The sequence below is a fragment of the Thalia democratica genome, chromosome 1 (assembly GCF_965202585.1).
Source record: "Thalia democratica chromosome 1, ktThaDemo2.hap1.1, whole genome shotgun sequence".
Taxonomy (NCBI): domain Eukaryota; kingdom Metazoa; phylum Chordata; class Thaliacea; order Salpida; family Salpidae; genus Thalia; species Thalia democratica.
Genome location: NC_139165.1, coordinates 46836856 through 46848773, shown reverse-complemented (window position 1 = coordinate 46848773; position 11918 = coordinate 46836856). Strand labels below are relative to the sequence as shown.

Here is an 11918-nt window from a genome sequence, read left to right as displayed (position 1 = left end):
TGTCGATGGTATAGGAGGGTTCGGAATCTAAAATGGATAACTGCAAAAGATATTTCTTTGTAATACTTAACATTTTGTATGTGGTTAGAATGCAGTTTTTATTATTTTTACTAAACCTATGAAACAACTGATTTTTAAAAGTTTAAGATTAACTTAAAGTTTAAAACAAAAACGTTATTTTGGTAAAACGACTGGTTTAAAATCGGCTAAACTGTTTAGTTTTAAAATTATTTTACCAAATTTCAAACATCTGTATAATTTATAAAAACTTATTTTTATCAAAAAAAAATTTTTGTTAGTTAAATTTATAAAGTTTTGACTAATTTACTTGTTAAATTTTATAACAAAAACTTTTTTGAACAGATTGAATTAAACTTAGTTATCTTAAAACTTCAGCCGCAAAATTCCTTATACTAGTTTTTTTATGTTTATATAGTTTCAACCTTTTAGTAAATGTTAAAAACGATAAATATAAAAGCTTATAGTCTAAGGAGTTGGAAAAAATTTGTTGTACTTAAAGATAATATTTAACGAGGTGTTTTTGTTGAAAGCATTTAAAACTGATCATGCATAAAAATGTCTTAAAATTTTCACTTAAAACAAATTTCAGCTAAATTAACGTTTATACTAAATTAAACTTTTAGTTTACTTCGTTTTTTAGATAAAACTGCAATAGGATCTAACATCCTTTTTAAAAAGTTTAATTATTTCATGTTAAAAACAAAAATTTACTTTTGAAATAATAAATTTGTTGTCATTAAAATAGATACTATTACTTAAAGTTTTTTTCATAAAACTACTATTGCAACAGCATTGTTGACAAAAGTTACATGTAAAAGTAAAACCTGTTTATTTTTAGTCAGCAAAACACTCCTTTTTGTATTACAGCAATCAGTAATAAAACTCTGTTAAAAAAGGCGATAAGTTTTAATAGATTAAAAATATTTGCAGTTTATTATTCTAATATCAGGAAAAGTCGTACTAATTTTATAGATTTACTATTATTAAAATTTTTAAGTATATACAACATATATTGTCCTGGACATGGCTTTAAACTGTATCCTGGTGTATGACTCGATAACCGAAAGGTTTTTTTCGTACACCAGGTCCTTGGACCAAATATTTGAGTGTTTTTTTTTTCGTTCAATAAACAACAATATTATATGCTTAAAAGTAAACTATACTTTAATTAAATTTTTTTGTTTTTGTTTTAGGTATTAGGTTTACTGCTTTTATTTTTCGCTTTGTGGCTGAAATTGGGCTCACCAATCAAAGAAATAGCAACAGATGTCCAAATTAGCAGAATAATCTTCATAGTTACAATTGTTGTTGGTTGCCTGCTGACATTATTAGGTTAGAAAATTGTAACCTGTTATTTGTTTGTCTTATACATATAGAAAAATTAAAGTTTTAAGCGCAAAGCTTCTATGCTTCATGTTTTCCAAGCAACTTTAATGTTTTAAAATTAAGTTGGTAAGGTGAAAAGTTCATATAAAAACGTTAGTAATTACTTGCTGCGTCATAATGCTTTTGTTTCCTCGTACTTGACAAAGAAAATCGTTAACAATATTTTAAAATACTTTGTAAAAGTTTGTTTGCAATAATATTTAAGAGTTTTGACACAACATTAGAACTAAAAAATACTTGTAGAACTTTTTTGTAATTAGTTACTTTGATTTATTTTTTATTTTTAAGTTTACTACTAATTTTTAGTACTAAAAGAATTAAAAAACTTAGTTCATATAATTAACGTAAACTTGAAAGACTTATATAAAATTACTTTAAATAAAATTATATAGTGTTTGCGAGTAGTCTTTGAGAGTTAAAAGATTTATTTAAATTATTCACAACTTAAGCAGTTATTTGGCCTATTTTCCTAAATTTACAACAAGTTTAAGTTTATAATAATAGTTTTAAGTTAAATCTATTTACATTTGTTTAGTCGCTTTTTCGTATAATTTTATGTTATAAGATTAAGTAATAAGTACAGTACATATAAGTTCTTTGATGTATAGTCATAAAACCCATAGTTAACGATATTAACAAAAGTTATATTGGTATACAATAAACAAGTGTTGATAAAAGCTGTTAATAATATCATTAAGTCTAGATTATTTTTTACTAAAACACTGGTAGTAACTTTCTTACTTTTATAAATATTTTTTAATTAATTTAGGTGCTGTAGGAATTTGTGGTAGTTTGTTCAGAAAAAAAATTCTACTTGTTTCCGTTAGTTATGTCTTTTTATAAGCTTAATTGTTTTGTTTTACAACTAGGTGCTAATATGAGGTAAAAGATTTTTTTGAATCAATCATATTGACCTAAAACTATTGAAAACATTAAAAAAAATTAGTACATTAAAAACAGGATCTAAATTGTAACTTTAAGTATGTCTAATCAGTTTTGTTAACATACAACAACTTTTTTGATCATTAAGTGTGTAGCTTTTACCTGATATACTTTATTTAAAAAAAAAAGGTCAAAATATTTTTAAACACTACTTTTTTTACAGTACATAATAGTCGTTGGTTTGTTCTTGTTTATTGAAGCCGCTGCCGTGATATACATCGCATTTACGAGCATAACTGAAAATAGTAAAGTTATCGATTTGAATGTGTGGAAAGCATTCGGAGAAGAAACTCAAGACATACTTCAGGAAAGGGTTAATATCAAGCTTTTAAGATTTGTTTTCTCTTTAAATTCAAAAAAAATTTTAGTTTGTACAAAACAAAAAGTGTACTTGTTGAGTACTTTTTCTTTTTGAAAATTAATTATTATGGTATGTTTTTTGTCAGTTTTAAAGCTATAGGTAGACAGTATTTTTATACTTGATTTTTTTTTTTGAAGAAACAAAGTTTAAAATTTTTTTATATCTATGTCTTTTCGATAAAACTTGAACTAGCTTAAAATTTTTTCGTTAAAAATATGTATTTCATCTAGTTCCAGTGCTGTGGATTTCAAAATGTCACTGCAGAACTAATAAGTACTGATGATATCAGGTGTTCGTGCTATAAAAACCAAACAAAATGCGAGAATGGTGAAGACTTGGATAACTACTTCAAGGTAAGTTTTTGTGATTTTTAAATTTTTTTTATTACATTTACAAAAATACTACATTTAAAAAAAATATTACATTTCGCTCAATGCGTCTTTAATAAGGTTACAAAGCAATGTCTAGGCTTTTTTTATATAACTTGTTGTTATACTCACAATCAATGTAATCAAACTATAAGCTTGTGTTTTTAAATGTATTTGTTTAAGATGTTTTAAGCATGAAATACACATATACAAGAAACTTGAAAAATAAATCGATAATTTTTTTCATTTAACTATCATTTTTTAATTTGCTGATAAAGAAAAATATACTAATTATGAAAATTTATACACCATAATAAGTTCACACAACTTTAATCAAAATGAACATTGTCCTTTCATACGTAAAAATTTGATATTTAAGAGAAGTATATTAATTAAGTGTTATCAATTACACAGAATTACAAAAGGTTTTATAAATGAATACTGGAGTCTAGAATTATATTTTACTATAGTTTTTGCTATTTCACAATCCAATAAAAACAATTTACAAACATGACCAATAGATATAATTTACAAAAAAAAATATTTTAATTTTATTTGGAGATATAATACGAGTTTTATCTTTTACTTTAAAATGGTTTTATTTTTTTGTTAATAATTAAACTTCAGTAGCATTACAACAAAAACATTTCTATTTCGTTTAAAAAGTTATCGTCTCCTGCATACTTAAAAGAGATTTATTTAAACTTGCTTTTAAGTTTTACCGCGAAAAAAATCAAGCTCGTTTCTGACCGTGGCATTGGTGAAATCACTTTGGGCAGACAGCAAAGAAGTTAAGAGTATAAAAATCCGAAAAGTGAGATAAATAATAAATCATTTTGAGTTTTTTACGTTTGAAAAAATTACAGCGCTCCTACGACGCAACGAAACTTCGTAATTTTTAAACAGAGTTGGTGGTCAACATTTTCTTTGATTTGAAATGTTTTTTAAATGTTTAATAAAAAGTACGCAGTACGGTATAACTGTATTAGCGAGAACTTTTTTAAAATTGTATATAATGTACGAATAAAAGTATCGTGTATAAATGTACATAATCATTTTATAAAATAAAGCAAGTTTATTTTGTTTTTAAATTAATAGCCTTTATAATCTACAAGTAGTACTTAAAATAACCAGTATTTATAATAACATTTAGATAATCATACGTATTTATTTGTTTTATAGAACTATGTTTTACATAGATATTTATCTAAAATTAAAGTTACAGTAGGTATTCCTTAAAGTGATTCAACATTATTTGTTTATTTTGCAGAAAAACCTCTTTGTTTTTCAAAAAAACTTTGCCTTTCTAATCAAATAACATGTACAAAGCATGACTTAATACAACTACGTAACTTAGTTTTAATTTAAAAATCATGGGTTATCAAAAACCCATTATGAAATGTTGAACTTTCGGGGTAGGCTTTGCAGATTGAACTTCAAACCTTTCTTTTTACTCAGCATTTGTCCCAGTAATCGCTATTGTTAGCGATAAGCTGCTAAAACTTTGTTTACAACTGAATGCTTTGTTTACTTATGTTTGAGTTTGCCGTGGCTGTTTTTTTTTAAACTGCGTTGAATTGGGTCATTTAAAATTATTTCAGCATTTTATTTTTGTACTTCAAAATATTTCCCTTGATTTAAGTATGTTTTATAAGTATTTTACTCCACTAAAAACATATGTTTTCTAAAGAACTTGTTTTTAATAGAACTTTGTTTTATTTTAATATATATTTTTAAATTCTAACAAAAATTTGAAAGTTTATTTTTCTATCAATTTTAAACTTGAATATCTAAACTTTTAAATTTTTAAGCATGAAAGTTTAAAAAAATTATTTGTTAATAATAAATGTAGATTATCACTTTCATTAAGTCTAGTACAATGTATTAGCTCAAAATTTTGATAAATAGTCTATGAATTTATTATGATTAAAAATAATAAAATGTATTTAAATTGAAAAGTATTAAAAAGTAACTAAAACTTGTAGTTTATGTTTAAAAATGTAAACTCACGTTAACAAAGTTATTTTGAAATACAAAACAAAATGTTCAAATATTTACTTATTTATGAATAAACAGCATTTTCTTTCAAAGTTGTCAATAAATAATTCTTTTGTTTGTTCCTTTGTTCTTTTGTTTGCCTTATTTTCAACACCTTTAGTTTCAATTACAGATTATAATTACTAAAACTGAAAAACTTGTTATAAAATATAACTACAAAATAGCAAAGTGGTTTCTTACTTGCTTAAATCTTAAACATTTAAAAAGGTAGTTTTTTAAACAATCTTTACCTTATTAGAAGTTAGTTTTTTATTAATAGAAATTAAATTTAAATAACAAAAAGTTATAAGAAGTTAATAAAAACATTAAAAGCAGTTTTAGTTATGAAAGCAAATTTAAAAATGATTTTTACTTAGTAACTTAAAAGCATAACTAAGAAACAAATTCGTTGTATTTATAGATAATGATAAAATAATGCTATAGATTTTTTTTTAACAAACAAAATATTATTAAGTATAAGCTAAAAATTTTACGAAAATAATTGTTTTATTTTTCACTATAACTTTTCTAATTTTGAAATATAACGAGGCTAGGGGTGGACAATTACTGCGGCCCATTTAGTAGAAATCTTACGCCCGCTATGTGGTTATAGCATGAAAACAGTTTGTAAAAAAGCGTTTTACTTTGTTTTTATAGCATAGTTATTTTTCAAGACTGCTTGGCCTTTGAGCACTTGCTTTAGTTATACCTACCCGAAAAATACTTTTTTTTAATATAGCCCGCAGAATAAAGTGTTTGCCGCCTGTAAACTAGTAAGTCAATGTATAAATGCCTGTTCTAGAATTTTAAATAAAACTTAAATGCATTTTTCTATTATGTAGTTTTCTATCTAAGGTCTACTTTTTTAAACTTTAAGACCCCAGAAAATTTGAAAAATCAATCTGTAACTTTTATTGTGGAACATAGTAAAAACTTTAACAGCAAGGATGTTACGACACAGTAGTTGAATGGGTTGCAAACAACAAGTACGCTTTGATAGCTATCACAGCCACTGTGCTTTTCGTTGAGGTAAAAAACATTTAGTTTAACCTAATTTTTGTTTTAATTTTTATTTTTGTACGTTTAGTTTTTTAGTGTTTTTACAAAAACATTTCTTGAAGCTTTGTGTTTTGACGCAGCTTTTACAAGTGGTAGTCGCGTGTCTGCTCGTGAAAGACGTGAACCGTCGAAACCAGGTGGAGGCGGATCAAATAAGAAAAGAGAAGAGAGTGTCTCAACGTAGGGAGAGCCCCCGCAGAAGAAACAATAGGGCGCGATACGATGACAACGGGAGGTCCCCTCGTCGTTACCATGGCAACCAGCAGGGTTCGCCACGAAGGGGGTATTCGAGCGGACCAAGGCCGTACTCAAACGCAGGATATGACGTGGAACCGTAAATACAATAATTCAAAAATAATAATCACTGTAACTTTACTTTTATGAACAACTGCGACTTATTTGTGTTTATTTTAAAATATATTGCAGTTCACTAAACTATTTTTGACTCGACGTTCGAAACTGCTTTTTTAGACGCAGTGACATAATGTTTATATTGCACTAAGTTTTAATATTTTGTTTGAAACCTTATTTTAGTTTAAAATAAAATAAAAAAATTACAACCTATAATTTCAATACACAAGTTCCATTAATAGACTTAATGTTGTTTTTAAAAAATAATTAAAAGTAATTTAAGTTTGTATCTTCACTAAAAAACTTTACAACAATGAGTTTTTTGAGTTTTGCAAACGTGTAATTGAAATAAATATTTATTTTTCAACTTTAGCACTCCTTTTATTTCTTTTGTTGGCTCAAAGGTTTTTCCGTAATAATATTTGTTTATAAAAGTTTTAACAATAAACAAATTTATAGTGTGAGAAATTCTAGACATTAATTACGACTTGCTCAACATTAAAATTCATAACAAAAGCAGCTTTAACATAATTTGTTTGAACTTTTCATTATTTTGTTAACACAGAATACAAAAAAAACTGTTATAAGATCTAGTAAGAAAAAAATGGCATTTTTTTTTAGATTTTATAAAGAAGTTTGTAAATAGTCTAACAAAAGAGCATAAAATAAAATACGGCCTTAATTAAAAATAAGAAGAAAAAACTAAAGCAAGTAATTTTATGTAAAAATAGTTATACTTTTCATATTAAGTAGTAATTAAAGTTATTTTATTTTTTGAAGTTGGTCATTTTGACTTTTTTGTTAGTATTGTGTCAAACAGAACTAATTATAAAAATAATCTTATAAAAGCTTAAACTTGAAGGAACGGTATCAAGTAAGCTAATTAAATAAAAAAAAAAACTTTACTAAAACAAAAAAAAAAATATTTGAAAAAAAAACTATAACACCGCATTTAAGCATTTCCATTTATGTTTTTTTAGTTTTCAAATTACTTCAATGTCAGGAAATGTTTGATACCTTTGTTTTGATAACGAATTCTAACCCTTTACCTTTTTTAGACATTAAACTTTGGTTATTTATTAAAACTGTACCTAACTTGCAGTATTTAGTTTGTTTACAAGTTTGATGAATATTATACATTAGGGATGAGCAACATTTTTAGTCGGCTGGCTAGATGTGGAAAAATTTTAGTCTTTGACAGGCAGGAGCATTTAAACTTCAATCAATTTAAGAAAATTACTCAACTTTCCAATCTATTTCGATAGAGTCTTTGTTCTATATGCTTTTTTACAACAAAATTTATAAATCTGCTGTAAAGTTCCGAAAGCGTTTTTTCCTTTTCAATTCAAATCCAGAATATCTAGTGTAAATTACGAAAATTGGTTTATAGTGGCAGATTTAAATGCATGCGGGCCGCAGTTTTACTTTTTGTGGGCCGCATTAACTTAAGTTTTGTAAAAATTCGTGGGTCGGTCATTTTCACTCTGCAGGCCTGATCCAACCTGCAGGCCGTACGTTGCTCACTATTAGTATAAATGTTTTAGGTTTTCTTTTAAATTATAAAATTTCTTAAAGTTTGCTTAATTGATAGCTAGAAATTAGATACTGAAGCATTTTTTAATGTCTGTATTCTTATAATTTTAGCACAATCTATATTTAAAAGTATATTATTATACTTATTTAGGATATATGTCCTTGAAAAGACTTTAAAAGGTATCCAAGTGGTGTACGACTCGATAATCAAAAGGTTTTTTTCGTGCACAAAGTCCCAGGACTAAATATTTTGAGCGTTTTTTTGTTGTTAATAAACTATATATATATAAATGAAAATAGAAAGTTATTTTACTTTGATACCATGTTATCTCTGATTTTATTTATGTTTCTAATTTATTTGAAAGCTGTCCAAAAAATTCAAATGATTAGACGAAAGTAAAAGCCATTAAAAGTAATAAATATAAATTCAAGTAGTTTTTTGTACAAATTTTTAAGTGAAAAATGTATACTTTTTTTTTTTTGTTAAGGACTATTAACTTTATATTTTTCTTTTTTTATTGCTTCTTTACCCATTGAATAAGCTGGATAGAATAAAAAAAAACGTTTGTTAATAATTACTTAGCAGTTAACTTATTTTTATCAACAAAAGAAACATAAAGAAAACTAGTTTTTTTTAAGCTTGTTACTTTTTTACTATCTTTCTTTATGAATGTTGTTTTCCGATTAGTTAAAAGTTTTTATAATTAGGTTAATGCTTATATGTAATAAATTTTTTTTATTTGTATTGCAGTGGAGTTTTTTTAATTGGTTTCCTGTACGTCCCCTGAAAAACATTGGAATAAACGTAGTTAAAATCGATAGAATATATGTATATAAAAGGCCTCAAAATATTTGGTTCAAGGACCTCTGGCATGAAAAAACATTCAGTTATCCAGTCGCACACCACTTCGATACCTAATACATAACGTCTTGTGCTGGACAATTATGTTTTCTTTTCAAAAAGTTTACTTAAATTCCATATCATCTATCTGTTAACGTTTTGCTATCAAATAAAGTTTAGTTTATAGTTTTTTTTTTTACAAAAACGTGGTTGTTGTTTTTTTTTTTAGAAAAAGTTTAAACTTTATAAAAGTTAATTACGAAAGCGACACAGTTAAAAAAGGAAACTTTTGGTTTAAAGTTAGTCAATCAAAAGTGTTTTAGAAAACTATTTTTGAAATTATTTTACACCTCCAAAAAATGTCTTTTTAAATTGGAAACCATTAACTAATTTGAAAATTGTTTTTATTTATAGAACATTAGAAAAATCGTAGTTTTACAATTTGTTTTTTTTTTATAAAATTGTAAAATAGTTGTTCACGTTAGCTGCTAGTTTGTTTTCAAAATTATATTTATTTTTTATTAATCTTTGATTTTTAGCTTGGTTATCTTAACTAAAACTATTTAATTGACTAATTTACTTACATATTATTAAATATGTGTTTATATTATTGAGACAAGTTATTTACTAATTTTGATTTGCTTATTTTGATTTCTTTAGTTTATTATAGAGTTAAGCGTAGAGACTAAAATCTCACATTAAGCTGACAATGTCTTAGACATTGGGCTGTGAACAATTAGGCTGCGTCAATTTTTCGGACTTTACCCAGAAACGGTCGCTTCAGTGCATATGCACTTAACCCCGCTTGGTTAAGATCACAACAGCGGTTTCTTGCGACTATGCCTGCCTGATGAGTCCTAAAAAGGACGAAACTGGTCGTAGGTTGTCTCATAGGATGCTGTTGTTGTTGGTCGTGCGGTGAAGTTAATTGTTTATTATAGAACTAAGTACGCAATTTTTAGCCGAAAAACGCTGTGTACAAAATTATTATTTTCTTCTTAAAATATAAAAGTCAAACTTAAAAGTTAGTTATACAAAAGTATTATGTTTAGAATAAACTACACTGTATTGTGTTTAAATAATTTAAAGCTATAGGGATCGAAAAAAAAATTATAAAGTTACAAACTATGTATCAAATCCAATATTTGAAACAAACATATTACAGTTAGTTTAATACAATTCAGTTAGTCTTTAAATTAGGAAATAGTATTATAAAATAATTAAAACTGTAAAAAAAAACACAAAAAATAAGATACAACTAGAAATAATGTCCGTTTGAATCTTGATTTTTTTTTTACATATCAATATCTCTTGTTTATATATATTTTTGTAAAGCAATTTAACTTAAAAAATAAAACTCATTTGTCTCTTGAAAAACATAATGCTCAAACTTATACAAAGAATAAAACTTTATTTGATTAATAATTAAATGTGTAGCCTGATGGTGTAAGGGTACTAACGATGATGTTTAAAACTTTCTGAGTTTAACATTTTAAGGTTTAACCCTGTGGTAGACTCATAAACTATAAACTTTTAAAATAAGTAACAATATTAAAACATCATAAAAAGATAACTACATGAGTTTCCTGGTGTTGTAGATGTAGGGGCCTAATGTTGGTTTTGTAAACTCTATGTTACCATCGCATCACAAAATCTAAACATAGTGGTTGACACATCTACAAATAAGTAATTAAATATATATATATATGTAAAAAACACAAAATTAAAATATTTTAATTAAAAGTTTCACTAAACTAATGTTGTCGTCAAGTTGTTAACATAGCATGGTAAGTTTTTGGTAAGCTGTAAGAATCAAAGAAAAGTTATTGTATTTGTGTTGACCTTGCAATTTTAAACTAAATATTCAATTACTATGTAGTTTAAAGTAATATGCATTACTTTATCAAACTTGATTTTTACAATAAATTAAGTATAATTAAACTTAAGTAATTAAACTTAAAAATGTGTAGTAAAATTGTACTTACTAGTTCATATACGATGCACAAACAAAATTTATTTACATTAAATAGCATTTAAAAATGGTAATTTTAAGTAACTTAATAAATATTTTACCACTACAACAGTGAAGCCTTAAAATATTTTTTCTTTTTGACATCATAGTTAAGTTTTAGATTATTTTTTTCAGCTGACTTGAAGAGATGCTTAAGCTAAAGGTAAAAATTATTATTTCTAATAGTTCTATGTAATAAATTCAACATTCATTATTTAAAATTTAGCAAATAACCGGTTCAACTTTATAAAAAACATTTTTAGTAAATAATCTTATTCTTTTTTTTTCATTTTCAGGGGTTACCTGGAAACATGAAACCAGTCAAAGCAGGGTAGCTTGAAAAACTTGCAAATGGTTTTAACAAATTAGCGAGTCATTTGCATATTTGCTGCGTCAGCAAAATAAAATTAAGATTGTCTTATTGTTCTTAATTTTGATTATTTGAAATATATCTTTGATTTATTTTATATATATATTTGGATAAGTAAAAACAAATTATACAGTAATCTTCCTTTATTCTACCAACATATGTTTCTGTGTGTCAACGAATCAACACACTTCAACTGGGTTCTGTAAAAAAATAATTACTGTAATGAGAGAATAGAAGCATAGAATAAAGTAGGTGTATACATGTTTTCATTAAAATAAGATATTTTCTACAGATAATAGTTATTAATAGGTGAAATACTTAATATTAAATCCGACTGTTATAAAACTATATAATATTTGTGATTATTAAGTCTAAAATAAGTAAAGTAAGCTAAATTACACAACAATACATTATATAAACAAACAACTCACGTTAATGGGAAAGATAACTAATTCAAATATTATTGTTGTTAACTAATGAAAAATACATTCGTTACAACTAATAATTACGTCTCGATGTAAATGAGGTTATTCAAACTATTTAATTTGTATTGCAAAGAACATTAATTTAGTTTTTATGTAATCTATTTTTAACAAAAATAAAACATTAGCCATTAGTTAGTGAATCAATAATGTTTA

General features: G+C 25.3%; 1 protein-coding gene across 1 annotated transcript; it reads left to right on the top strand.

The window, feature by feature from the left end:
- Positions 1-6655, top strand: LOC145848108 (tetraspanin-8-like). Its single transcript, XM_082953823.1, has 7 exons — positions 1-83; positions 1215-1353; positions 2177-2229; positions 2513-2662; positions 2941-3063; positions 6058-6144; positions 6255-6655. Exons 1-7 carry the CDS (start codon positions 33-35, stop codon positions 6510-6512), a joined length of 861 nt encoding a protein of 286 aa, XP_082809949.1. The 5' UTR covers positions 1-32; the 3' UTR covers positions 6513-6655.
- The last annotated feature ends 5263 nt before the right edge of the window (positions 6656-11918 follow it).